We start from the raw sequence: 24,429 nt of genomic DNA on the forward strand, positions 1-24,429 counted from the left end.
CTCTTTAGCCATATATAATCTTTAAACAAAATAATAAAATCATATCTGTAACTAACAAGTAAAACTAAAATGCATACAATTCAATATGTGCCAAAGCTTCATTTAAATATAATATTCTATAGGTGAACAATACATTATTCTATACCTAATAATTGCAGTTAAGTAACACCTATACCTTAATCCTATGATTATATTCCCCCACCTATGAAAGTTTTTAAGCCAGCCACTTCATGCCTTTATCTGCCCAATTTTGGGTATCCAATTTCTAATGTGCCCACTTACATCAACCCGGTGCTCCGAGGAGACAATCATAGTCTTTGACGTGAAGAATCTTCATTCCAGGTGGCACCTTTCAAAGTCTGCATCTATAAGCAAAGTCAATCAGGACAGGCCATCCATAAAGTCAGCAGCAATACGCTCTAGTTCATAGGCTCAAAAATCTTATCATCATCTGGTAGAGTTCTGGTCAACTCAATGTGAGCTGCCTCACTTAGTATCACCAGGGTGCCCATTGGCTGCCTTGCCTTTAGCCCATGGGCCCCATCTCAAATTCTCAACAACCCTAGCCCCCTTGTACTAGGTCATGAACGTCAGACCAGTCAACCCAGACTAACACAGGAGCCATGGGAAAGTATGGCAGTAGCACAGAGGAACAAATGAGTAGCACTGAAAAGAGATCTGATACGATTTGGCATATGGATTAGACACAGCATATACAGAGCTAGTTTTATTCTGGGAAAATGCTACACTCAATTTTTACACACCTAAAGCGAGTACTTGAGAGCATGTTTTGCTAAAATTCTTTTGTCCTTACAGGCCAGAAGGCTTTAGCGGATGCACAGATCCCTTACTCAGCCGTGGAGCAGGCGTGCGTGGGATATGTTTACGGTATGTAGCAAACGAGATACACTAAAGATTACCCACTGCCATCTAGAAGCGATAGCAGAAGCAACGCGTAGAAGTCTGTGGATTTTAACCCTCAGAACTCAGAATTCTCAAAGCTCATGATTCACAGGTTTCCCCAAAAGGCAGCCTAATTTTTTGTTAGTAGTACATTGCCAAAAGTGTAGCTAAATTTAAAACATTGCTTCAGAACTTAAAAAAAGAAGAAATTACCTGTAATTTTACCATGTAAGGTTAGTTGCTATTCAGAAGATACATTTTTGTTCTTTGATGTTTCATTGACTCCTTTGTATATAATGAAATTTATTTATTGATCTTTTCTCGGATTAGAAAACTACCAGAAAGCAATTGTTTAGAAAAGAAGACACAGAAAGCACAAGGCGAGCACGTTGCCTGTAACCCCAGTATCCAGAGGTGACCACAATTAGTTTTTGGTGTGTGTCCTTCAGTGTGTGCAGCTGTGCATGAATATACACACACAAGTTTCTCTGAAAGGGGATAAGGTCCTAGTATGCATGCTTTTTTGTAACTTGTTTTTCTCATTTTAATGTTCAAAATTCCCCATATCATTAAAGCTTTTATACCATCACTAACATTTTTCAATTACGTTTATTTTCGGAGTAGATAATACTTTTCCATGGTTCAAAATATATAAAAGATGGATGACTACAGAGTCCGAAGCTCCTTTCCCCCAGTCAACCAGTGTTGCGGTTTCTGAAGGGGGAAAATGAACATAGAACAAACAGACACACACACATAGACAATATTAAGACTGTAGCACAAAACAGATACACTCACAGAGACGGTACAAGGCTACAGCCTCAAAGGACCACAGTGTTTTATTTTTATAGAGTCAATACTGGCAGTGTTCCACGCCTGAATTTCACAGTTCCATAACTCAGCCCGTTGTCCTCCCAGGGAACACTGTATGCAGTGTTCTCACATTCCTTAGTGTCTGCAGTTGAAGGACATCCTGTGCTGAGTGCAGGCTGCTGGGTGTGTGTGTGGGGGGGGGGGACAGGAAGCGGTTTACAAGAACAAGTGAGGATAGCTGTTTACAAACAGATACGCGGACAGGAGACACGGTCCTCCTTTCATGGCTCCTTCAAACCAGCCTTACCAAATTCTATGTCGCTTTCCAAAGAAAACTTAGGCACATACAGACAGGTTTGTGGGATTTCACTACTCCCTTGTTTTTGTTACACCAGCTAGAACATAATTTACACACTCTATATTATCTCCTATTAAATTAATTATTCTTGATGACTTTTTCAAATTATGTTAAAAATGCTTCCTGGGTCTTTCTGAGTTTTATTTTTATTCTTTATGATAGCACAGCGTTTCATTGTATAGATGATTAATAAGTTATTGAATCCATCTACTTTTTTAAATGTTTGAAATTAATATTTAACATTTGTTGAGTGTTCTCAGTTGGTCTAGGCACTCTGTTCATTGCTTGCTTCTTTTAAAATCAATCTACTTTTAATTAAGGCCCCTAGTATTTTTATAGCATTTAAAAAATTATTTTTTGCAACCTTGAGACCTCAAGAACTAGATGATTCCTGGCTACCCACTGCCAAGCGCTCTGAAAAGGATCATGTTAGTTAAGGTGACCAGACGTCCCACTTTTGGTGGGACAGTCCGATTTTTAACAATTTTTTCCCATGTCCCGCGGCATTTTAAAAAAGTTCTGATTTTTGGAAAGAATGTACGACAAGCTAGGGTATACAATTTTCGGCTGCCATGTGACTATTTCGCCAGGATATGAGTTTTATATGGTGTCCCGCTGGTGTCCTGCTTTGCCAATGTTAAAATCTGGTCACCTTAGAAGGTTCTGCATAGAATGGGATAAAAAAGTGGAATAAAACTCAAAGTAAGAGAACAGGCTTCCTGTTGGATAGAGGTTGGTGCGACCTTCAAGTCTATGACCCTTAGCTTTGGATCTAAAGCTGAATTTATCTCCATGTTAGAATAATCAGCCATTTAAAATCAAAGGGTAGCTTTAGCTCAAGGATGGAGTTCAGAGGGGTAGGAAAGGAGGAGGCATGGAAACAGGAAACCTAGGGAGGAAGTGGGATAAGTGAAGGTTCATTGAAGGGATTGCAGCAGATGAGTTGAAACAAAACATATATGAATTGTTGAATGTTAATTGTTGAATGTCGTATCTGCTCTATACACCTGTGTCAGTCTGAGTAGACTAGCGAAAGAAATCCATGGACACACATATGTGTATAAGAAAGAGGTTTATATACAAGAACAATTGAACATTGAGAAAAATTCCAACCCAGTCCAGTCCGAGGCCATAAATCTGATATTAGCCCACAGGTTCGATCCAATCTATAAAGTCCTCTTCAGACTCACAAAACACATGCAACGAAGCCAAATGCAGGATGATCACAAGCCAGTGGGTAGAAATTCTTTGGGTCCAGTGGCATTGTAAACATCTCAGTGCTGGCAGGGGTCTCTCTGGCTTCTCCGGTTTCTGAGGTCTGGTTGCGTCCATGTGGCTTGTCTTCTGTAATGTTTCCCAGGAAGTGGTAGAGAGAGAGCAGTGTCTTCCACCTCCAAGGAGGACGTACCAGATTTCCCAGAATTCTCAGGAGAAGGCCATGCCCACACAGAGGTCTCCTTGGCTGTCTCCAGATTGACAGCCTAGACTCCACCCCTACACTCCTAATCCTTAAATTGACACCAGATTAGGTTACTAACACAACACCTTCACCTAATTCACACAAACCCCACACACAAAGATGATAGTGATATATAAAGAAAAAACATTTTTCCATCTTAACCAATTTTTAAATTGCGTCATAACAAACATATCTTACAGTCCAGTGTTTCAGTCCTATCAATGGTAGTGCAGTTATGGTAATAATCAACTCTGTGACTTTTTTCCTCCTTATACATTGATGTTGGTTCTCCATTTATCCCTCCCTCTCCCTCTTGTGTTCCCAAGTAATAATCAGTCATGTTACTCTGTTCATATTTCCTTCCATCCTAGTTTCCATGTACAGTTACTTATACAAGACGAGGGCAGACACTGTGCAAGGATCCAACAATGGCCATACAAAACTGATAGAGACCTCAATCTAATAAAAAGCATGGAATATTAAAAGTTTAGAAGAAATTCATATTGGGTCCGGGGGAGATCAGTTTATAAGACATTACATTTTGGCCTGAGTACAGTAACTAAAATCCCCGTTACAATACTCACTATCTGATTTTGGGGGCTCTTGTCATGTCGAGCCAATGTGCAGAGTTTCACCAGAGGCTCAACCCATGTAGTGACTCTGTAAACGGACTTCGAACTGCCACTGTTTTATATTCTGAGTATTTAGGGTTTGGGCACTGGTTTTGTTCCCCTTTCCAGGTTTGGATCTTATTATTAGCTATCTTTGGATCACCCTGGAGAAGGAGAGGGCTTTCTATTCCTGTAAAGAGTTACAGTCTTGGAAACTTAAGGGACAGTTCTGTCTTGTCCTGTAGAGTCAGTGTGAGGTGGCACTGATTCGATTCAATGACAGAGAGTTTTGGTTTGGGATCACACAGGTTGGTGTGTTCCTTCCATGTGGACTTAGGTAACTCCTTGCCTAGATGGCTATTTGTTTTGAGACAAGCCTTTAAGACCCCAGACTCTGTTGTTCATGATAGCCAAGCACCATCTAGTTTGTTCACCACATGTAGGAAACCCATATCTTCATGGGGGCAAGTACCAGGCAGGGCCATATTGTAAGAACTAATTGTTTCTATGTTAGGGTAACCAGGGACGGAGGAAAGGGAGATGGGAAGACACTGAATAAAAGATACTGAGAGTGTATCGGAAGTGCTGAAAGATAGTTTTGGAAATAGTGACGGTGGTTGCACTACGTGATGAATGTAACCAACGTTACACAATTGTACTCTTAAAAATGAACAAAGTAATAGCTCAAAATTCATTCCCCTGCCCCTATTAACCAGTAATAAACTTCTCTCCACATTTGCCTTGATATTTCATATAAATGTGATTTATATTTCATATAAATGTTTGTTTTTGTGTCTGATTTATTTTATTTAGCATAATATTAATATGATTCATCTATGTTGCAGCATACACAGTAGTGGTAATGGTATCCTGCTCTTGGCATTTTTATATTAATTCTCTTAATTTATATTAATTAATTTTTTAAAATTCTCATTTTTACTTTTTATGAAAAGTTATTGCAAACAATAGCATAGATTATTGTTTCCTAACATATGTGATACCTTGCCCCGTGGGGCTCTGGAATGAGTCAGGGTGCCCTGCCTTACACTGTATCCTGGATTATGGGCTATAGTACAAACATTTTGAATTGTTAGAGAAATGCTGAGTAATTTTCTTTTCTGAAACTTCGCTTTCCATAGGCCAGATAAGTTTGCGAAGTATGGTTTGTTCATGTCCATGATTATTTCCTTGTGATCTTAAGATGCCAAGAATATTTTAGAAGGGGTCAAAGAGGTTAAAAGGTTTCAAAATGTATTTGTTGTTGTTTGTTTTCCTTGAAGACTCCTGAAGGGCTTGTTCTCCCATCTATTCCGGTCATGCTGCTTCAGCACGTCTGCCTTGCTAGTCTTGTTACATGGGAGAGGCTGTCCTCTGTGCTCAGATTGGACAGTCATTTCTTGGAATACCCTGGGACAAGAAAACTGGGGCCTTTTAAATAAACTGGGAAAACCTGAAAGATTTGTATCTGACAAGAGTTGTGTTAATGATATATTGCTTCCTTTTTCACATAACTCTGGCCAGATTTAATTGTTTGCTATTACCTGGCCATTTCTCTATCCTCCCGCCTCTGTGTTGTTCAATGCAAGCGTACAATGTATGGCTAATTGCCTCCATGATCATCTGCTTCCTTTGCCATGAGACCTGAGGAACGGGATGGTGCCAGGGTGCCCTCACTGAACATTTTCATCAAAGGGCAAAGACCCAAAGGAAGAAAATGCAGGCCCTAAAATTCTTAGGGACTCCAGAAACCCTGGAGCCACAAGGACGAGATGAGCCTCTGAACCTAGTGCCTTTAGATAATCTTTGAACTGTAAGCCAAAAAGCTTTTTTAAAAACAACCAGTAATTTAACTTAACTACCTAAAAATGTCTGCCTTGGCATTTTGCTCTTTTAAGATTCATCTATATGGGACTAAATGGACAACAGCAACTCAGAAGATTCGATAGGGATATTAGAGAGCCATAAATTTATGTTAATGGGAGGGCAAGAATGGTTATACACCTGAGGGGGGAGCGGGGAGGGAGGGGAAAAAGAAGAGGCCCTGATGCAAAGGGCTTAAGTGGAGCGCAAATGCTTTGAGAATGATGAGGGCAGTGAATGTACAGATGGGCTATGCACAATTGATGTGTGTATGGATTGTGATAAGAGGTGTATGAGCCCCTAATAAAACGTTCAAAACCAAAGAATGGTTATACACCTCTAAGAATGTGATCATGTCACTAATGGTACATGTAGAAACTGTTGATGTGATGTATATTTTGTTGTGCATATTCTCAAAAACAAGAAAATCAGGGCCTTTTAAATCAGCAAAGTTAAAGATTTATGTCTGACAATAGTCATGTTCAAAATAAATAAAATTATATTAAAAAATAAAATGTGCCTATTTTCTGTGATGAGGATATTTTAATTTGCTGATTAAATGATACTTAATGCAAATCTGAGTAGGATGTCAATGATGTATATATCATCCTATCCATCCATGTAGGGTGCTAGGCAAAGACAAATACGAGGGTGGGGGGGAACCCAAACCCCAAATCCACAACGTAGGATTATGATGCACTGTAGCCCCTTAATTCTTAGTTTACAGATATTAACTTTTTTTGTTTCTTTTCTATTCAGGTGATTCTACCTGTGGTCAGAGGGCTATCTACCACAGTTTGGGACTGACGGGAATTCCTATAATTAATGTCAACAATAACTGTTCTACTGGTTCCACTGCTCTGTTTATGTGCCAGCAGCTGGTTCAGGGAGGTGAGGAATGCTTATTTCTATAGGGCACTTAAATATCTCCTTTTAATCATCTCCTCATATAGATATCGGCAGGACTTCTTTATCATGCATTTCCTTGCCTTAGATAACTGGTGGTACCTTAGCACATGAACAGATTGAGCAGTTCTAAGGAACAGAAATTTATTTTCTCACAGCCCTGTTAAGACCAAGTCAGGGTCTGGGCCATATTAGTTTCTTCTCTGATCCCCTCTAGCTTCTGATTGTTGGTGTTCCTTTGCGAATAGGCTTATATGTCATATAGGAGCCCTGGTGGCATAGTGGATATGAATGGGGTTGCTAACCACAAGGTCAATGGTTTGAAACCACCAGTCACTCTGAGGGAGAGAGTTGGGCTTGCTATTCCATTCAAGAATTAGTCTCAGAAACTCATGGGGGCAGTTGTTCTACCCTGTCCTTACAGAGTCCTCATGAGTCGAATCAACGCAATGCCAGTGAGTTTGTTTTAGACGTGTCATCTGTCTCTTTTCTTTGTGTGTGTCTGTTCTAGTTTTTTTATAATTCAGAAATTAGTGGATGTACAATTCACCCTAAACTTCAATGCCTTCATTAACATAACAAAAGAAAACCATCACAACAAAAGCCCGGAATTCAACACATATTTTTGGGAGGGGGTGAGGGAGCATAACATCTTTTTAAGAAATACCTGCTGTATTGAGATAAAAGTCACATAAAATTGTATTTACTCCTTTAAAGTATATAATTCTGTGTTGCCATATGTTCATAGAATTATCTAACTGTTGCCATTACTTAATTTAAAAATTTTTTCATCAGTATCCAAAAGAACACCCCATACATTAGTAATGCCCCCTTCCTTCTCGCCCCTGTCACCTACTAACCTACTTTCTGTCCCTGTGGTTTACTTTCTCTGAACAATACAAGCTCTGATACAGTCTTGTATTTGTATTGGTGCTCTTTTGTATTTTGGCTTCTTTGACTTAGCCTAACGTTTTCGTCCATGTTGTAGCACTTATCAGTAATTTATTCCTTTTTATACAATAGTATTTCACTTTATGGATATATACCCCATTTTGTTTATTCTTGTATTAGGTAATGAACATTTGGATTGTTTCAACTTTTTGGTTATTATGAATAATGCTACGAACAATTTATGTATAATTTTTTTGTGGCCATATGTTTTTAGTCCTTTTGGGTATATATCACATTTTCTATTTTAAAATATTCTAGGAATTTTTTTTGAGCCATGTATTTTGTGCCACTGATTTTGGTATATATCTTTCAATAAACCCAAACTCACTGCCACTGATATCTTTTAATATGTTTGCATTTATGACTGTGCATACATTAAGAATTTTCTTTCAAAATAGGGATCTAATAGATATATTTTATATAATCTGTTTTTCTTTTTAAAAAATTTTTTTATTGGGGGCTCATACAACTCTTATCACAGTCCATACATCCATCCATTGTGTTGAGCACATTTGTACATTTGTTGCCATCATCGTTCTCAAAACGTTTTCTTTCTACTTGAGCCTTTGGTATCAGCGCCTCATGCTTTCCCCTCCCTCTCCAGTTGCTCATATTTGACTATTGAACATTTCACATGTTATTAAGGCTTCTCTTAGATCATCATGAATGTTTTTCAATTAAGTTTATTAATTATTTTATAGGGTGTAAGTAATACATTTACATAGTTCAATGAGAGAAAAGATGCATGGTTGTTGATTACTATCCCACTACTTAATGGTTTAATTATGAGAATTTTGCAATATATTTCTGTTTAATAATGGTAGTGTCTCTGTCTCAATCCACCATATTCTTTCTTTTGTAAGAAAAATTTCGGCAGTTACTTCATATTTTCCTGTCAATTGAACTTTAACATCATTTTTCAGGTGAACCTTCCTTCCACAAACATTCTAGAGAGATTTTGATCAGACTCCTTTTTAAATTTTATTTTAAAATTTAGAATGAGTTATTATGTTTATTTTTCACTAGAATATATTGCCATAATAACAAGAATTTAACATAGTTAAGAATTAAAACACTAAACACCTTGATTTTTCTTGTTACCTAGAAGCCTATAATTTTTTCTGTCTGTAGTTTTTACTTAGTAAAATTTTTTAAGATTATGTTTTTGACTTTTATATAAATTCAAATTATTTATGACAATTTCCATAAATTAATTTCTTTTGAGTGTGTGTGTATGTGTGCATGTGTGTGTGTGAACATTTTATTGTAGTTGGGGTGAAAATTTACAAAGCAAATCAGTTTTCCGTTCAGCATTTTGTTTCGTAACATTGTTTGCAATCCCTCTCCCCACTTCTTCTCTGGATTCGTTGTTTCCATCTGTTTGATCCCCTTAGTCCCACTGCCCCCCATTTGTTTTTCTTTCTTGCCCATCCCCCTTTTGGTCTCTCATAGTTGATTATACCGAGGAGTGTGTTTCTCCCTGTAAGTTGTTACTATTCACTTGAGACGGTGATCTACTTTTTGGCTGAAAGTTGATGCCCAGGTCCAGTCATAAAGGGTGTGTAAGGGCCACAGTTTCAGGAATGTCCCCGGTCTCAAACAGACCAATCAGTGTCGTGTGGTCTTTTGAAAAATGAGTTTTTTCGTACTATCCTTCCACCACCGGCCTGGTCTTTGTCTTCCCTTGTGAGCATCGGGGTAATCAGAGTGGTTGGTAGTAGTACCGATTTCATATCAATTGTCATCTTACTATATCGGAGGCTGTGGTTCCTACGGTCTTTGGACTAATTGTTTCCTTTATCTCTGATGTTCCCTCCTCTTTGCTCCAGATGGGGAGCATCTTAGGTGGCCGGTACCAGTGTTATGGCTAAGAATTTTTTAGAACTTTGCTCTCGTATGCTTGGGTTTATTTGCAGCACACACAAATACATATGCAGAGATAACCTCTGCCTAACCTATGTAGACTTACTGGTTTTTTCCTATTTACCCTCCCATATCTGTTTAGCTTGCCTAAATTTACTTGTAGGTACTGTATGTTATTACAATTATTGCAGGATTGTGTATATAATAGTATTTACCTTTGGTGTCTGGAATACTTATTTAAATTGAAGAATTGATGAGTTTTTATTTGGGGAATTTGCAATATTTGATTTTTCAAAATGCATAACTTTCTTTAAAGGTTTGGCAGATTGTGTCTTGGCCCTTGGGTTTGAGAAGATGGAGAAGGGATCCCTTAACATGCAAGTGAGTGTCTCTATGTCTATTTTTGTGTTTTTATAACTCAGAAGCAATTAGGTAGAACCAGGATGATTGCTTTTAATTTCGCAGGTTAAAGGGCAAAATTTTTATCCCCAGGAATTTGAAACACTGAAGTTTTTATTGTAGACGATATAGGTGCGTTCTTTTACATACGTAAATGCATCTGTGCATACATCATTAGTTTTTTCTAGGATACATTCCTAGCAGCGGAATTGCTGAGTTAAAGGTAGGTGATAATGTTTGGTTAGTTGTTGAATTGATTCTAACAGCAACTCCACTCATGCCGAGTAGAACAGCTCCATAGGGTTTCCAAGGCTGTGGCTCCTGGGAAGCCAGATCATGAGGGCTGTTGCGATAGTTTATTGTACCAGCCTGGCCGATAAACACAAGTAGGATTAACTGAAGGGCAGAGGGATAAATGGCTCTGTGAGCCTCGCCTTGCTTGTTCTATGCCTCAGTTTAAAGGGGTACACTACCTGTGGGGATGCCTAGCCTGTGGACTGTGTCGCTGTAAGTTGAGGTCCCTTTAAGCCCACACGATTGGAATGTTCATCTCTGGAGCTGGGGACCGACAGGTGATGACAGTTGGGGACCTGCCTTGCTGTTTGCTGCCTGGATATATATAGCCCAACTCTCTCTATAGAAGGGGACTGGCAACTGGTGGCTCTCAAGCCTTAAAGGACTGCTAGTGTCTCACTGCTTTATAATTTAACTGTTAATTTCTTGTGTTATTTATCTGTATATAACTTAACGGTTCATTTCTTGTATTATATATCTATCTTTATAAATATATATATATATATATATTTACTGGCAATCTGGTTTGTCTCTCTAGAGAACCCTGTGTAACACAGCTGTCTTCCCACATACCTCTGGCTGAGTTTGAACCAGCAGCCTTTTGATTAATAGTTGAGCACTTATTCACAATACATACTTTTAAGATTTGTGTTTTGTTTTACTAGACAGATGATGGTATTTTTTGTTTTCATCAAAAACATATGAAAGTACCTGTTTTACTGTTAATCCAGACTCAAGAGTGGACAGCCTTCATCTTGATTTGTGACAGTTTGTTAGTGAAATGATATGCTACTGCAATTTCAATTTTTATTTCTTGGATGAATATTGAGACTGAGCCCTTGTCTGTTTGTTTTTAAACTTATCACCATTGCTGTAGATTATGGAACTACCCTGTAATTGTTGTATTCTATCAGGCAAAATTCAGAAGGGTCAAAGTAACTTAAATAACAATTTTTCTTTGACCTAACTACAAAGTGAAAGATCCAAGCTACCTTTCTCTGTTTTGAAAACTAAGTAGACCTATGTTATTGTAGGAATAAATGGTTATATTTTGCTTTTCATTCTTATATTTCATGTACCATAAAAAGTTACCAACTTAATATGTACTTTTTTTTAGCATATTCACAGAATCTTGCAGCCACCCTAACAATGCTAATGCCTACAGGGTTTCTTTTGGAATGGTTTTTATCTACAAGTTCAATTTCTGTAGTAAATATTTTACTCCTCTTTAGGTTAAGTATTCCTTCTTGAGTAAGCTTGGTAGCTGTGACCTTCAAAGAATCTGTCCATTTTATCTAAACTGTTAATTTTGAAACAAAAGCTTCATATTATTTCCCTATTATCCCTTTAAAGTCTCCAGCTTTGTCTCCTTTCTTCTTCTAATATTAATTTTTGTCTTCTGTTCCCCCCCCCCCATGAGTTTTATTGATCTTTTTGAAAGACCACTTTTTGTTTTCATTTATTTTCCTTATTTTCCTGTATTATATTCCATTGATTTTTTTTTGGTCAGATGTGTAGTATTTCCTTTTTTCTGCTTACTCTGGGTTTAGCTTGTTCTTTATTTCTAGTTTCAGAAAGTGGAATCTTAGGCCCTTGATTTTAAAGCTTTATTTGGCATTTTAATGTATAGATTGCTTTCAGCATCATGCCACAGTTTTGTTACATTATGCTTTTATTTTTATTAGGATCAAATTATTTTGTAATTCTCCTTGTGAATTTTTGTTTTGCCCCATGAGTTAAAGATATGTTGCCTAGTATGTTGTTGGATGATCTTCAGCAAAATTTTACTTGCATGCAGTAACAGTGACATTGTTCTGTAATTTCTAAAATTTCTGCATTCTGTTGGTCCACCTTTTTTTGGAATGGGTACAAATATGGCTCTTTTCCCACCTATGGTTGGGGAGATATAGACAGGTGAATGCGTCTAGTGGTTCATCGGCTTGTTGAAACATTTCAGTTGGTGTTCCATCAATTCGTGGAGCTGTGGTTTGGCTAGTGCCTTCAGTGCAGCTTAAGCAGGGTGTTTACATTTGCCACATTTGAGTTATTATGGACTTGGATTAGACAAATATCTCAGTAGCACAGCAGTAGTTGAAAGTGAAAATTACATTATCAGCTACATCTACATTTTAATTTTTCTTCTCTTTTAGTTTTCAGGTAGGACCAATCCACTGGATAAACATGTTAACGTCATGGCCAGTAAATTTGGATTAGCTGCTGATCCAGTGGCTGCTCAGATGTTTGGATCTGCTGGAAAAGAGCACATGGAAAAATATGGTATGGGAAAAACAAGACAAGACAAAGAACTTCAAGGCGTATTCCTAGGCATATATGTACATCACATGGAAACAATATGTATTTATTAAAGAGTTATAGATGTTAGGCTATGTAAGAGTAAAACTTTTTAAAAATTCCATTGAAGAAATATTTGCTGTAGAGTTAACCTGGGAGCTTAAACATTTATACATAGAACATCATAGAGGAAGTTCCTAAAATAATCCATTATAAAAATTAGCAGGAGAAATATACATTAATCTTCTTGCCCTTAATAATGGACTATTAACTATTAATAATGGACTAAGAATCCGTTCTGAATATGCTAAACAGGCATTAAGTTTTTGTTAACAATCGGTTTAGTAAAGCAACTTTTATTCTTAATATTTGAATTTATCATGAGTCCATCATTATCCACCATGTATCTATGTGGTTCAAGCTGTGGAGCTGTATGTTAGACAGGGTTCTCTAGAGAAACAAAACCAAACATTTATGATTTTAAAAAAATCATTTTATTGGGGGCTCATACAACTCTTATCACTATCTATACATCAATTGAATCAGGCATGTTTGTACATATGCTGCCCTCATTCTCTTCTAGACATTTGCTTTCTATTGAGCCCTTGGTAAACACTTATGATTATATATATATACATCATGATGGAATGTAATAGCTAATTAGTCCACACAGCAATACAGAGAGCTCAGTTCAACTCACTGCTGTGTGGAACAGTTAATATACTGGAAGTCCTTCAAATCACAAGGGCTGCTGGATCCAAGGTCAAGAAAGCAAGTAGCTGAGTCTTCCCATGGGCAATGCAGGCAGCCCGGCCACAGGCAGCAAAAGGCAGGGTGGGTTACCAACAGTCAGCAAGATGACAGAATCCCACAGCCTCAAGCTTAAGCGATGTATACACCAACAGCTGGGCGAAGCAGGTCTCAAGGAACCTCAAATTCTAGTGACAATATCCACGGGTTGACTGTCCCACAGATAGTGTAGCTCACAGTTGAGGCAGAAAACTAGCTAAAACAGCCGCACTCTGGTCCAATCGCCAGAGAGGAAGAGAGAGAGGAGTGGGGCTTGCCGAGCCATTTATCTCTTTGCCTTCCTATCAAACTGTGACCTTATCAACCCCATATGTTCCTATTGGCCAGGTTGGCACAATAAACCTACCTATCACAAGCTGATTTTTATTAGGAGGTAAACATCCCAGTTGTTTGACTAATGGTCAAGGGTTAGCTTGTTGTACATATTTAACTCTGGCATAGGATAGTGCAGGTAGAGCCTTTCTTATTAAACTCATAGGATCCTGAACCAGTGCCTTGTTGTGTATTCTGAGATAAGAAAGACAAAATCATCTTTGAAATGTTAGCATGTGTAGTTTTTACAGGGGATTAAAAATATCTAGGTTTTATAGCTAGAATCAATTAATCTGAAAAGAAGGCTAAGAGGAACAGGTATTGAGGACTGCCTCTTTTTGACTACAGCAGCTTGCTTTCTTGTATATTTCTTAACTTTTTTTTCTTTTTATTTAAAAATCATTTTATTGGGGGCTCATACATCTCATCACTATCCATGCATACATCCATTGTGTCAAGCACATTTGTACATTGGTTTCCGTCATCATTCTCAAAACATTTGCTTTCTGTTTGAGCCCTTGGTATGAGCTCATTTTATAAAAAAATCTTTTATTGGGGCTCATAAGGCTCTTATCACAATCTGCACATACATCAATTGAGCAAAGCACCCTTATACATTCGTTGCACTCATCATTCTCATAATTCACCTTCCACTTGGGTTCCTGGAATCAGCTCGGTTTCCTTTTTTTTCCTCCCCATCCCCCTCCCTCCCCGATCCCACCCCTGGTCCCTTGATAGTTTATAAATAATTATTATATCTTATCTTACACTCCCCGGCGTCTCCCCTCACCCGCCTCCCCATTGCCCATCTCCCAGAGAGGAGGTTACACATAGATCTCCGAGATCGGTTCTCCCTTTCTACACGCCCTTCCCTCCTGGTGTCGCCACTCCTACCGCTGGTGTTGAGGGGGTTCGTCTGTCCTAGATTCCCTGTGCCTCCAGATCCCCACTGCACCGCTGTACATCCTCTGGTATAACCAGGTCCGCAAGGCAAGGTAGAATTGGGGTCATGATGATTGGGAGGGGAGGAAGCGTTCAGGAACTAGAGGAAGGTTTTGAGTTTCATTGTTGCTACACTGAACCCTGAGTGGCCCATCTCTTCCTCACTACCCCTCTGGAAGGGGTGTCCAGCTGTCTACAGGTGGGCATTGGGTCCCCATCATGCACTCCCCCTCTTTCACGGTGATGTGATTCTCACCACCACCCCACCTTTGTTGTTGGAGACCTGGTCTCCTCTGTCCTTCACGGTCACCTATGTTGGTGTGCTGCTTCCGTGTGGGCTCGGTTGCTTCTGGGCTAGATGGCCATTTGTTTGCTTTCAAGCCTTTAAGTCCCCAGATGCTATATCTCTCAGTAGCCGGGCACCATCAGCCTTCTTCACCACACTTGCTTATCCACACTTTCGTCTTCAGCAATTATGTGAGGAAGGTGATCACACAATGATTGTTTTTGTTCCTCTGTATCTGCTACATGGTCCATTCAACACCTTGTATTCGCTTAGGCCGTGTGCTTCTTCTCTGTGGGCTTTGTTGCTTCTGAGCTAGATGGCCGCTTATTTGCCTTCAAGCCTTTAAGACCCCAGATGCTATATCTTTTTGATAGCCGGGCACCATCAGCTTTCTTCACCACATTTGCTTACACACACATCTGTCTTCAGTGATCATGTCGGGAAGATGGGTATCCTGCAATGGCTGTTTAGCAGGGTGAGGTGGTATTGTATTGGGGGATTTTTTTCTTTTTCTTAATTCAGTTTGGCTTCCTTCTGTTATCAAGTCTAGAGATAACCATGCTGACATATTCAGCAAATACTTTTTGATCCTAACTGAATCGACTTTCAGCCTCACTAGTTCCAACTGCCCACTCATCTTGAAACCTTCTCCTCTCTTGGCTCCTGTGACACCTTCTCATCCTGGGTTTTCTCTGACCTTTTTGACCCTTACATCTCCTCTTCCTTTTTCCAAAATTGTGATTTTTTTTTAAACAATTTATTGGGGCTCATACAATTCTTATCACAGTTCATACATATACATACATCAATTGTATAAAGCACATCTGTACAGTCTTTGCCCTAATCATTTTTTCTCTTTTCTTTTTTTACATTTTATTAGGGACTCATACAACTCTTATACATACATTCCCTGCCCCAATCATTCTCAAGGCATTTGCTCTCCACTTAAGCCCCTTGCATCAGGTCCTCTTTTTTTTTCCAAAATTGTGATTTTTACAGAGAAAATTGGTTTATATTCAGCAATTCATAACCCATTTTGTTTTCTGACATTGATTACAATGCTTTCTTTTCAATTAACTAAGTCATTAAAATCATTGAGCTCATAGTACTCTCACTATTATTGTAGGCATCTTGGAATATAGCAGCGTATCAGCTAGCCATTACTATATGTGTTTGGCTGGGTTCTTTGTAAAGAAGCAGAACCAGTGAAGTGTATATGTGTATTCAAAGAAAGGTATATTAAGTAAGTGGCTCATACAATTGTATAAGAGGGTAAATCCAGTTCAGTTTAAGTCTGTGCCCAGATGTTAAAGTAGAGGCTTTTCCTGACTCAACTGCCTTCCGGGGCTGATGAACCTAGAAGCAGGAAGACCACAGGCTGATAGAGGCAGAGGTGCATCCAATTGAAGGTTGGCAGGCAATCTGGAAGGCCATTGGCTCAAGTCTACAGAACCAGAGGTATGTGAGGCAGATGCAGAATCCAGGCTAGCAAGTCTATATTTTTTTGTTTTTGAAATTGTACTGTATACTAGATAGATCAGTTTGATTTTTTTTACCTCAATGTCAACTAGTTGATTCAATTCATTTGATTAATTCAAGTTTATTTCCTAAGGAATGTTTATGTGTTCACATTTCCACTACTGATATCTGTGTGAAGTAGAATGTGATAATTTTCAGCAGGACACAGGGTTTCATTGCAACATTTATTAATACACAGAAAAAAAAAGATTGACTTACTAATAGATGTTTTCTTTTTCAACAGGGACGAAATTGGAACATTTTGCAAAAATTGGCTGGAAAAACCATAAACATTCGATTAATAACATGTAAGTATTATAAAGACATGAAATATTGAACACTTGAATCATCATGCTTTGAAACATGGAAATTTATACTTGAAAAGAAAATATAGATCCCATAAAAATTATTAGAATATTTTTCTTATAAAAATTTATGTCCAAATAACCCTTGGCCAACTTTTCCATTTTCTTTCTTGATCTGTTTATATTTAGAATGACCTTTAAAAGCAATGACTCTGGGGGAGGCGGGGCTAAGGAGGTAGTGTTGACCAACCCAGGGACAGGGGAGCAACAAGTGATCCAAAATTAGTGGCAAGGAGGGTTTGAGAGGCCTGGTAGGGATTCAGCAAGAGCAATGCAATTGAGAGAAATTACTGAAACCCAAATGAAGGCTGAGCATGATAGTGGGACAAGAGGAAAGTAAAAGGAAATAGAGGAAAGAATTAGGAAAGTGACGAAGGGTATATATAGAGGTCTAAATACAGGCACATACAGGTGTAAATATATTTATATAGGACGGTGGGGAAATAGATCTACATGCATATATTTATAGGTTTAGTATTAAGGCAGCAGATGGACATTGGGCCTCCACTCAAGTACTTACTCAATGCAAGAACACGTTCTATTAAATTGACATTCCATGATGCACACCTTCCTGACACGATTGCTGAAGACAAATGTGTGCATAAGCAAATGTGGTAAAGAAAGCTGATGATGCCCGGCTATCAAAAGATACAGCATCTGGGGTCTTAAAGATTTGCAGACAAACAAGCGGCCATCTAGCTTAGAAGCACCAAAGCCTACATGGAAGAAGCACACAAGCCTGTGACCATGCGGTGTGACCATGCGGTGTAGAAGGGAACAGGTATCAGACATCAAAGAACAAAAAAATCATATCAGTGTGTGCCTACCTTCCACATATGATCACTGAAGACAAATGTGTGCATAAGCAAATGTGGTGAAGAAAGCCGATAGTGCCCGGCTATCAAAAGAAACAGCATCTGGGGTCTTAAAGGCTTGAAGATATACAAGCACCCATCTAGCTAAGAAGCAACAAATCCCACATGGAAGAAGCACACCAGCCTGTGTAATCACGAGCTGTCGAAGGGATCAAGTATCAAGCATCAAAGAACAAAAAAATTATATCATTGTAAATGAGGGTAAGTGTAGAGTGGAGACTCAAAGCCCATCGGTAGGCAACTGGACACCCCTTACTGAAGGGTTGTGGGGAGAAGATGAGCCAGTCAGGGTGCAGGGTAGCAACGATGAAACATATAACTTTCCCCTAGTTCTTAAATGCTCTCCCCCTCCCCCCACTATCATGATCCCAATTCCACCTTACAAATCTGGCTAGACCAGAGGATGTACACTGGTACAGATAGCAACGGGAAACAAAGGGAATCCAGGACAGATGACCTCTTCAGGACCAGTGATGAGAGTGGCGATTCCTGGAGGGTGGAGGGAATGTGGAATGGAAAGGGGGAACTCATTACAAGAATCTACGTATAACCTCCTCCCTGGGGGATGGACAACAGAGAAGAGGGCGAGGGGAGACATTGGAGAGTGCAACATATGACAAAATAATGATAATTCATGAATTATGAAGGGTTCATGAGGGGGGAAGTGGGTAGGGAGGGGGGAAATGAGGAGCTGATACTAAGGGCTCAAGTGGAAGGCAAATGTTTTGCGAATGATGGTGCCAGCAATTGTACAAATGTGCTTGACACAATGGATGTATGTATGGATTGTGATGAGAGCTGTACGAATCCTCAATAAAATGATTTAATAAAATACTACAAAAAAAAGCTATGACTCTGAATCAAAAGAATCCAAATGGCTGATATTAAAAGTTTAAGACATTCCTTAATTTTTTCTTTTGATTAGGTTAAAAGTTTATAAAATACATATAATAGCCAAGTTAAGTTTTAATCATTCCTGTCATAAACTCTCAGGAACTCTTATTGTATTGAGCAATATGGGTGCTTAGATCCCCAAATAAACCTGAAGTAAGATTACATTAAATTGATCTTTGTATCCCTCATTCTTAGTATTTATTTACTGGTAATTAAAGAAAATATGTTCATTAGGAGTTGAGTTCATGCTACATAACAAGATTCAATACAGAAAAAAAAGTCAGAAAATACAAGGTGTCTGAGGAAGCGCTTGGGGAGACTTGTTTGTAACAAATAAGGTGTTGCCACATCAATGCCCTATATGTTGTAATAAGTTATGTATTATTCTGGCAAATGTATGACAGTCATTGTCTTTTGTTTGTCCTTATCTGGGTGTGTCTCAGAAATGCTATGGAGGGGAGGATTTTCTTCTTGAGGTTGCAAAACAAGTTTTTCTGTATTTAGATAAATGAAACCCAGGACTAATGATCCTCTAGGGATAGAAAGTAGAACAAGTTTTTCAGGGAGGGGGTGGAGGAGACGTGGGGAGATAAGAGGGAGATGATGTCAAGGTACCCAGGAAGAAATAGGATCTTTGGAAACCAATTATGGAAGCACGGGTATCATTCTGCTTGACATGATTGAACGATCCAATGACCTGTCATTTGGGTTAATTCTCAATAATAAATAGAAAGAAAATAAACATAAATTCAGAAGTGGGTTTGGGGCTCATGCTAAATCCTAGCTCAAATTTAAGAACAATTCGTTCTGACATCACGGCCCTGTTCCATACTCACCTTCAGGAAGGGAACACAGAAGATACAGGTGCTATAGCAAAATGTGGTGAAGGAATTAGATGGTGCCTGGCTATCAGATAAAATAGTGTCTGGAGTTTTAAAGGCTTGTCTCCAAACAAGCAGCCATCTAAATGAGAAGCCAACTAAGTCCACATGCAAGAACCACACCATCATCAGTCACCGAAGGACTGTGAAGCATCAAAACCCAAAGTCAAAGGGAGGGATGAGCATCAGAGTCTAACATCTGAGAATCTGGTTTGAAGAAGGCTGTGGATGACAGGGGGAGCCCAAGATTCATTCGTGGAACCAAATAGGATGCAGTCATCCCAATCAATAATACAATAAATTAAATTAAAACACACACACACACACACACACAAAAAGAACAATACCACAATAGCAATAAATAATCTAAATAAATAATATAATAATTCATAAAGATAAATAATTACATATAAATATGAATACTTATATATAAATAGAATAATGTAGAAATAGCAATACAATAATATTAACTACTTTTTGGGTGCTAACTGTGCCAATGTGCTAAGTACTTTTATGTACATTTTTATTTCATCCTATCCTCGTAAGGACTCAATACTCCAAATAAACAACTCCAATTCCAACTTGTAGCAGACCTATAAGATAGAGTAGAGCTGCCCCTATAGGTCTCCAAGACGGTAACTCTCTCTTTTTATCACTGCAATTCTTTATGGGAATAGAAAGCCTCCCCTTTCTCCCACAGAGTCGCTAGTGGTTTCGAACTGCTGACCTGTGGTTAGCAGCCTGACATGCAGCCCACTAAATGAGCAGCGGTCCTGGCACATAGAGTATTGGGATCTTGGGGAGTATGAGGGGTGCTGGCACATAGAGTATTAAAGGATTCAATAGAGTAGATATTAATATCCCTACATTCTAGACTAGGAAATTAAGAGTTACAGAAAGTAACTTGCTGCACATCATTCCAAGGAGCAGTAAAATAATCTGTGTGTGCTTTACTTCCTAGTATAAACCCCGCCGAGGGCAAAAGTCATTGCTTCTGTTTTATTTTTTACCCCTGTTGATCATTTTATTATATTTTAGGTGATTTTAGATACAATTTGTTCCGTGACATTATCTGTAATCTGTGCATCATGCCAGCACTCTCCCATTTTCACCCTGCTTTCTCCATTTCCATCCCTCCAGCCTCCCCATCCTTCGGGCTTTCTCATTTTTGCTTTTGTGCAAATGCTGCCCATTTGGTCTCCTACCATTGGTTGCTCTAAGGAGCTTATTCGTCTTGGGTGGTTAGAGGCCAGTGTAGTATTTGGTGGAAAGATGGCCACCAAGAGTGGCTTTCGTTCCTGATAACATGTTCTCTCTCAGTGCCAATTGAAGGTGCCTGTTAGACTGGGAGAACAATGTGGAACAAAACTCAAGTTCATTAAACATACCAGACTTACTTGTCCCAGGAGGAAACTGACTAGACAAGAATTCCGCTGTTGGTAGGCCCTGGCCGCTCCGAGAAATGGAGGAGGAAATGACCAGGGGCAGACCTGCAGAGTAAAGAGGTGTGAGTCAAGAATATTATGACCCACAGAGTAGAATGGCTCCTGGCCCGAGGAGAAAACTTGGACCATCTCCTCAACAAGACAGAGGACCTGGAAGCCACATCCAAGCACTTCAAGATGACGTAGCAGAAAGGGCTTCCAAGTTCTGGTGGAGAAACAGGAAGATGGTTGTCTTCATCCTCATCCTCTTCAAGGTGCTCTTTGCCACTGGAGCCGTCACTGCTTAGGGAGCCTCCCACTCCTACCCACCCCACCTCTCCCTCCGGGTAACCCTTTCTGGTGGGGCCAAGAGGGGCGCCATCTCCAACCCTCCTCCACATGGTATGCTGCTTGGTCCTGTCCTCTGACTCCTTTCCTGAGGACCCCCCTGCACATTGCCTGCCCCAGGGAGCACCTTGGTCCCCAAAAGGAGAAAGAGTTGGCCTATGGCTGTGTCTCATGGGTCCTCAGCAAGGCTTGGAGAGACACATAGGCTCAGCATGTAGCTGGGAAGCTGATGGTGGTCTGTTGGTAATAAAAAAAACTTTCAGTATTAAATAACAAGACTTAATGGCTAGAGTACTCAGTAGTGGAAGCTGAGCACAATCTACTGATCGGACTCAGGCTGCAGGAGGCTGTATTTTATGTGGGTCATTAGTCCTCTGACCAGGCGTCCTCAAACTGCAGCATGCGGGCCACATGCGGCCGCCCAAGGGCATTTCTCCAGCCCACTGGGCATTTTTGCCCTTTTTTTACTTCAAAATAAGATATGTGCAGTCTGCATAGGAATTTATTCATAGTTTTTTTTAAACTATAGTCCGGCCCTCCAACAGGTCTGAGGGATGGCGAACTGGCCCCCTGTTTAAAAAGTTTGAGGACTCCTGCTCTAGACTAATTGCCTCCTTGAGTCTTTGATTTCTTTTGCTTTCCTTTATTACATTTTAGAAGAAACCAAAAGTTGTATCTTAGATGACTACTTACACCTTTTAAAACCTCAGATGCTGTTCACTAAAGTAGGATGCAAAACGTTATCTTTAGAAACTCTTATGCTAGTTGACTTAGGTGTTCAAGAGACTGTGGACCTTAACCTTCAGACCCATGAGGTGTTTGGGTATGTCTAAGAAGTATCCAGAGTTATGGTTCCTATATTTGTTATTATATATATATATATATATATATATATATATATATATATATATGCTTGCAATTCTGTATATTTAAATGCACGTACTTCTGTACATACCATATGTATCTTTATAAGGACTCACAAGTTTTTTTTAATACTGCTGTTACAGAATTGTGTATATGTTGTAGAATCTACCATAGTTTTGAAAATTCTTTTGCTGACTTGGTATCTTGGGGATGTTATAGTTTGATGTTTGTTTTCCATCCAGAGCAATTTCTTCAGTATTTTCTTGTAAATTTGCTCTGGGTTTTACAAATTCCCATAGTTTCTGTTTATGTGGATGTCTTAGTTTCACGTTGTATTTGAAAGACAGTTGTGTTGGGTACATGATTCTTTTTTTTTGCTTTCTTTCTTTTTTTCCCCCCAGGGCTGCACCAGGTTAGGTCCATGTGGCTTGGGTATATGATTCTTGAGGAAGGTGTTTGACTCCTTTATTTTACTCAGTTATTTGGACAATCTTACCCCGATTAACAACACTTGTCATGTTGCATTAGAAGTATATATTTGCACAGAATAAGACTGAGTTCTTTGAAGATCAAGACTATGTCCACGTCTCATTGCTTAGCACAAGCTCTGGCACATAGCTCTAAGGCCACATTAAGTGTTCTGAAAATTGACAGTGGTCACAATTAACTTTTTTTTTTTTACACAATTAACTTCAGAAGCAAATATGCAGACACTAATCTGCAGGTCAAAGCAACAGCATCTCTCTCCTTTTTGTATTTGAATAGCTTGTCAATCCCCTCCCTGTGGAAGTCAGCTGTTAGGAATCCTTTGGGTGTCTCCTGCTGCTGTTGTGGTCCGAGCAGTAGTTCTGAAACCAGGCGCCAGTGGGGCTAAAATCACATTTCCTCTCCAGTGATCAGAAGAGAAATGTGCTTTGAAAAATGAGGATAACTCACAGGTTTTGCACATTTATTCAAGAGTTTTCTTATTAGCTTTCATCGAATGTACTTGCATATACAGTATCACCATAAAAGTTAGCTGAGCTGCAAATCATTTAATTTTGCTCTTAAGTAATAGCATTTTTAATTTTCCAGGGTTGGATTGAGGCTGGCAGGGTATAGTATTTTGGAGTTAGAATTTTTCAAACTCAACATTTAAGTTAATTCTTTGCTGAAAGTTGGAATTATTCATAAAAGTTTGCCTTTTATTTCTGAAAAGAAATATTCTTTTAAGTTTTGGTCAAGAACATTTCAACAATATTGCAATTGCTAACTCACATTTGGTAACTAAATATTTTGTGTTTAGGTATTCCCAATTCCAGAAGGAATACAGTTTAGAGGAAGTGATGAAATCTCGAAAAGTTTCTGATATTTTGACTGTCTTGCAGTGCTGGTAAGAAAAACACACTTCAATATTTAATAGAGAGATGGAAGTGCTGCAGCCTAAGCCGTGGGCCCTGCCGCTGCCTCTCCTCTGGCTTGCATAGAACTTCTGCTGCGGTTGCCTGATTCTCATAACTTACTTCCTGCACATGCAGCTTTCGCCTGCCTCTTCTCTTGCTGAATCATGCGTCATATGACTTCATCTGCCGTCTGCCTACTTGGCTTCTTTTTATTTATTCATTAACATGACTTAGGTGGTTAGTGCCCTCTAAAGGTTTTATTCATGAGTATTTTGTTTTTTCCACTGTACACTCTAGGGAATTTTATTCACCTGGGATAGCGGAGAATAAAATCCCAGCTCGAAGAATCATAATAGTTATATCTTGAAAACAAGTTGACACTTACCTGGCAGGGGAGAGTGTGCTGACCCCTGCGATTTCCCCAAATGTGGGAAACTCGACTGCAGAATTTGTGGTAGTAGGGGACTGCGTCCTCGCTCTCCCCTTAAAAAAAATAAGAAAAGAAAACAAGTTGACCCTCGCTGTGCCCTAGAAGACTGAGAAGTTGCTGCATAGCTCCCTCCTGTGGTGGAGTTCATACCAGGCTGTGTCCTGGAGATGCTGCCTAGTGTGGAAGCCAACAAATTGGATCAGCTTTATTAGGCACAGTAGTAGGAGAATCTGGCCACAAAGAAAGTCCAGCTGAGCTTTCTAAGAGCTTCCTGCTCTTTGTCATCTTCCTTCTCAGCATGTTCTAAAAGAACGCATTGATTTTTGAGATCTCAAGAGTCGTAACCAAATCACATATTTTCTTAGTTTCTGAAAGGATACCAGGGCTGA

The 24,429-nt window shown here is 39.2% G+C and overlaps 1 protein-coding gene and 1 pseudogene across 1 annotated transcript in view; both read left to right on the top strand.

Annotated features, from left to right (window-relative positions):
* SCP2 (sterol carrier protein 2) overlaps positions 1-24,429 on the top strand; it is a 107,594-nt gene that overhangs the window by 23,369 nt on the left and 59,796 nt on the right. The window contains exons 3-8 of the mRNA XM_075556199.1: positions 817-888; positions 6,764-6,895; positions 10,041-10,105; positions 12,568-12,694; positions 16,822-16,885; positions 23,514-23,600. Of these exons, the coding sequence (XP_075412314.1) occupies positions 817-888; positions 6,764-6,895; positions 10,041-10,105; positions 12,568-12,694; positions 16,822-16,885; positions 23,514-23,600 (547 nt within the window). The remainder of the gene's footprint in view (positions 1-816; positions 889-6,763; positions 6,896-10,040; positions 10,106-12,567; positions 12,695-16,821; positions 16,886-23,513; positions 23,601-24,429) is intronic.
* Positions 23,988-24,096, top strand: LOC142438036 (U1 spliceosomal RNA; annotated as a pseudogene).

The sequence above is a fragment of the Tenrec ecaudatus genome, chromosome 1 (assembly GCF_050624435.1).
Source record: "Tenrec ecaudatus isolate mTenEca1 chromosome 1, mTenEca1.hap1, whole genome shotgun sequence".
Taxonomy (NCBI): Eukaryota; Metazoa; Chordata; class Mammalia; order Afrosoricida; family Tenrecidae; genus Tenrec; species Tenrec ecaudatus.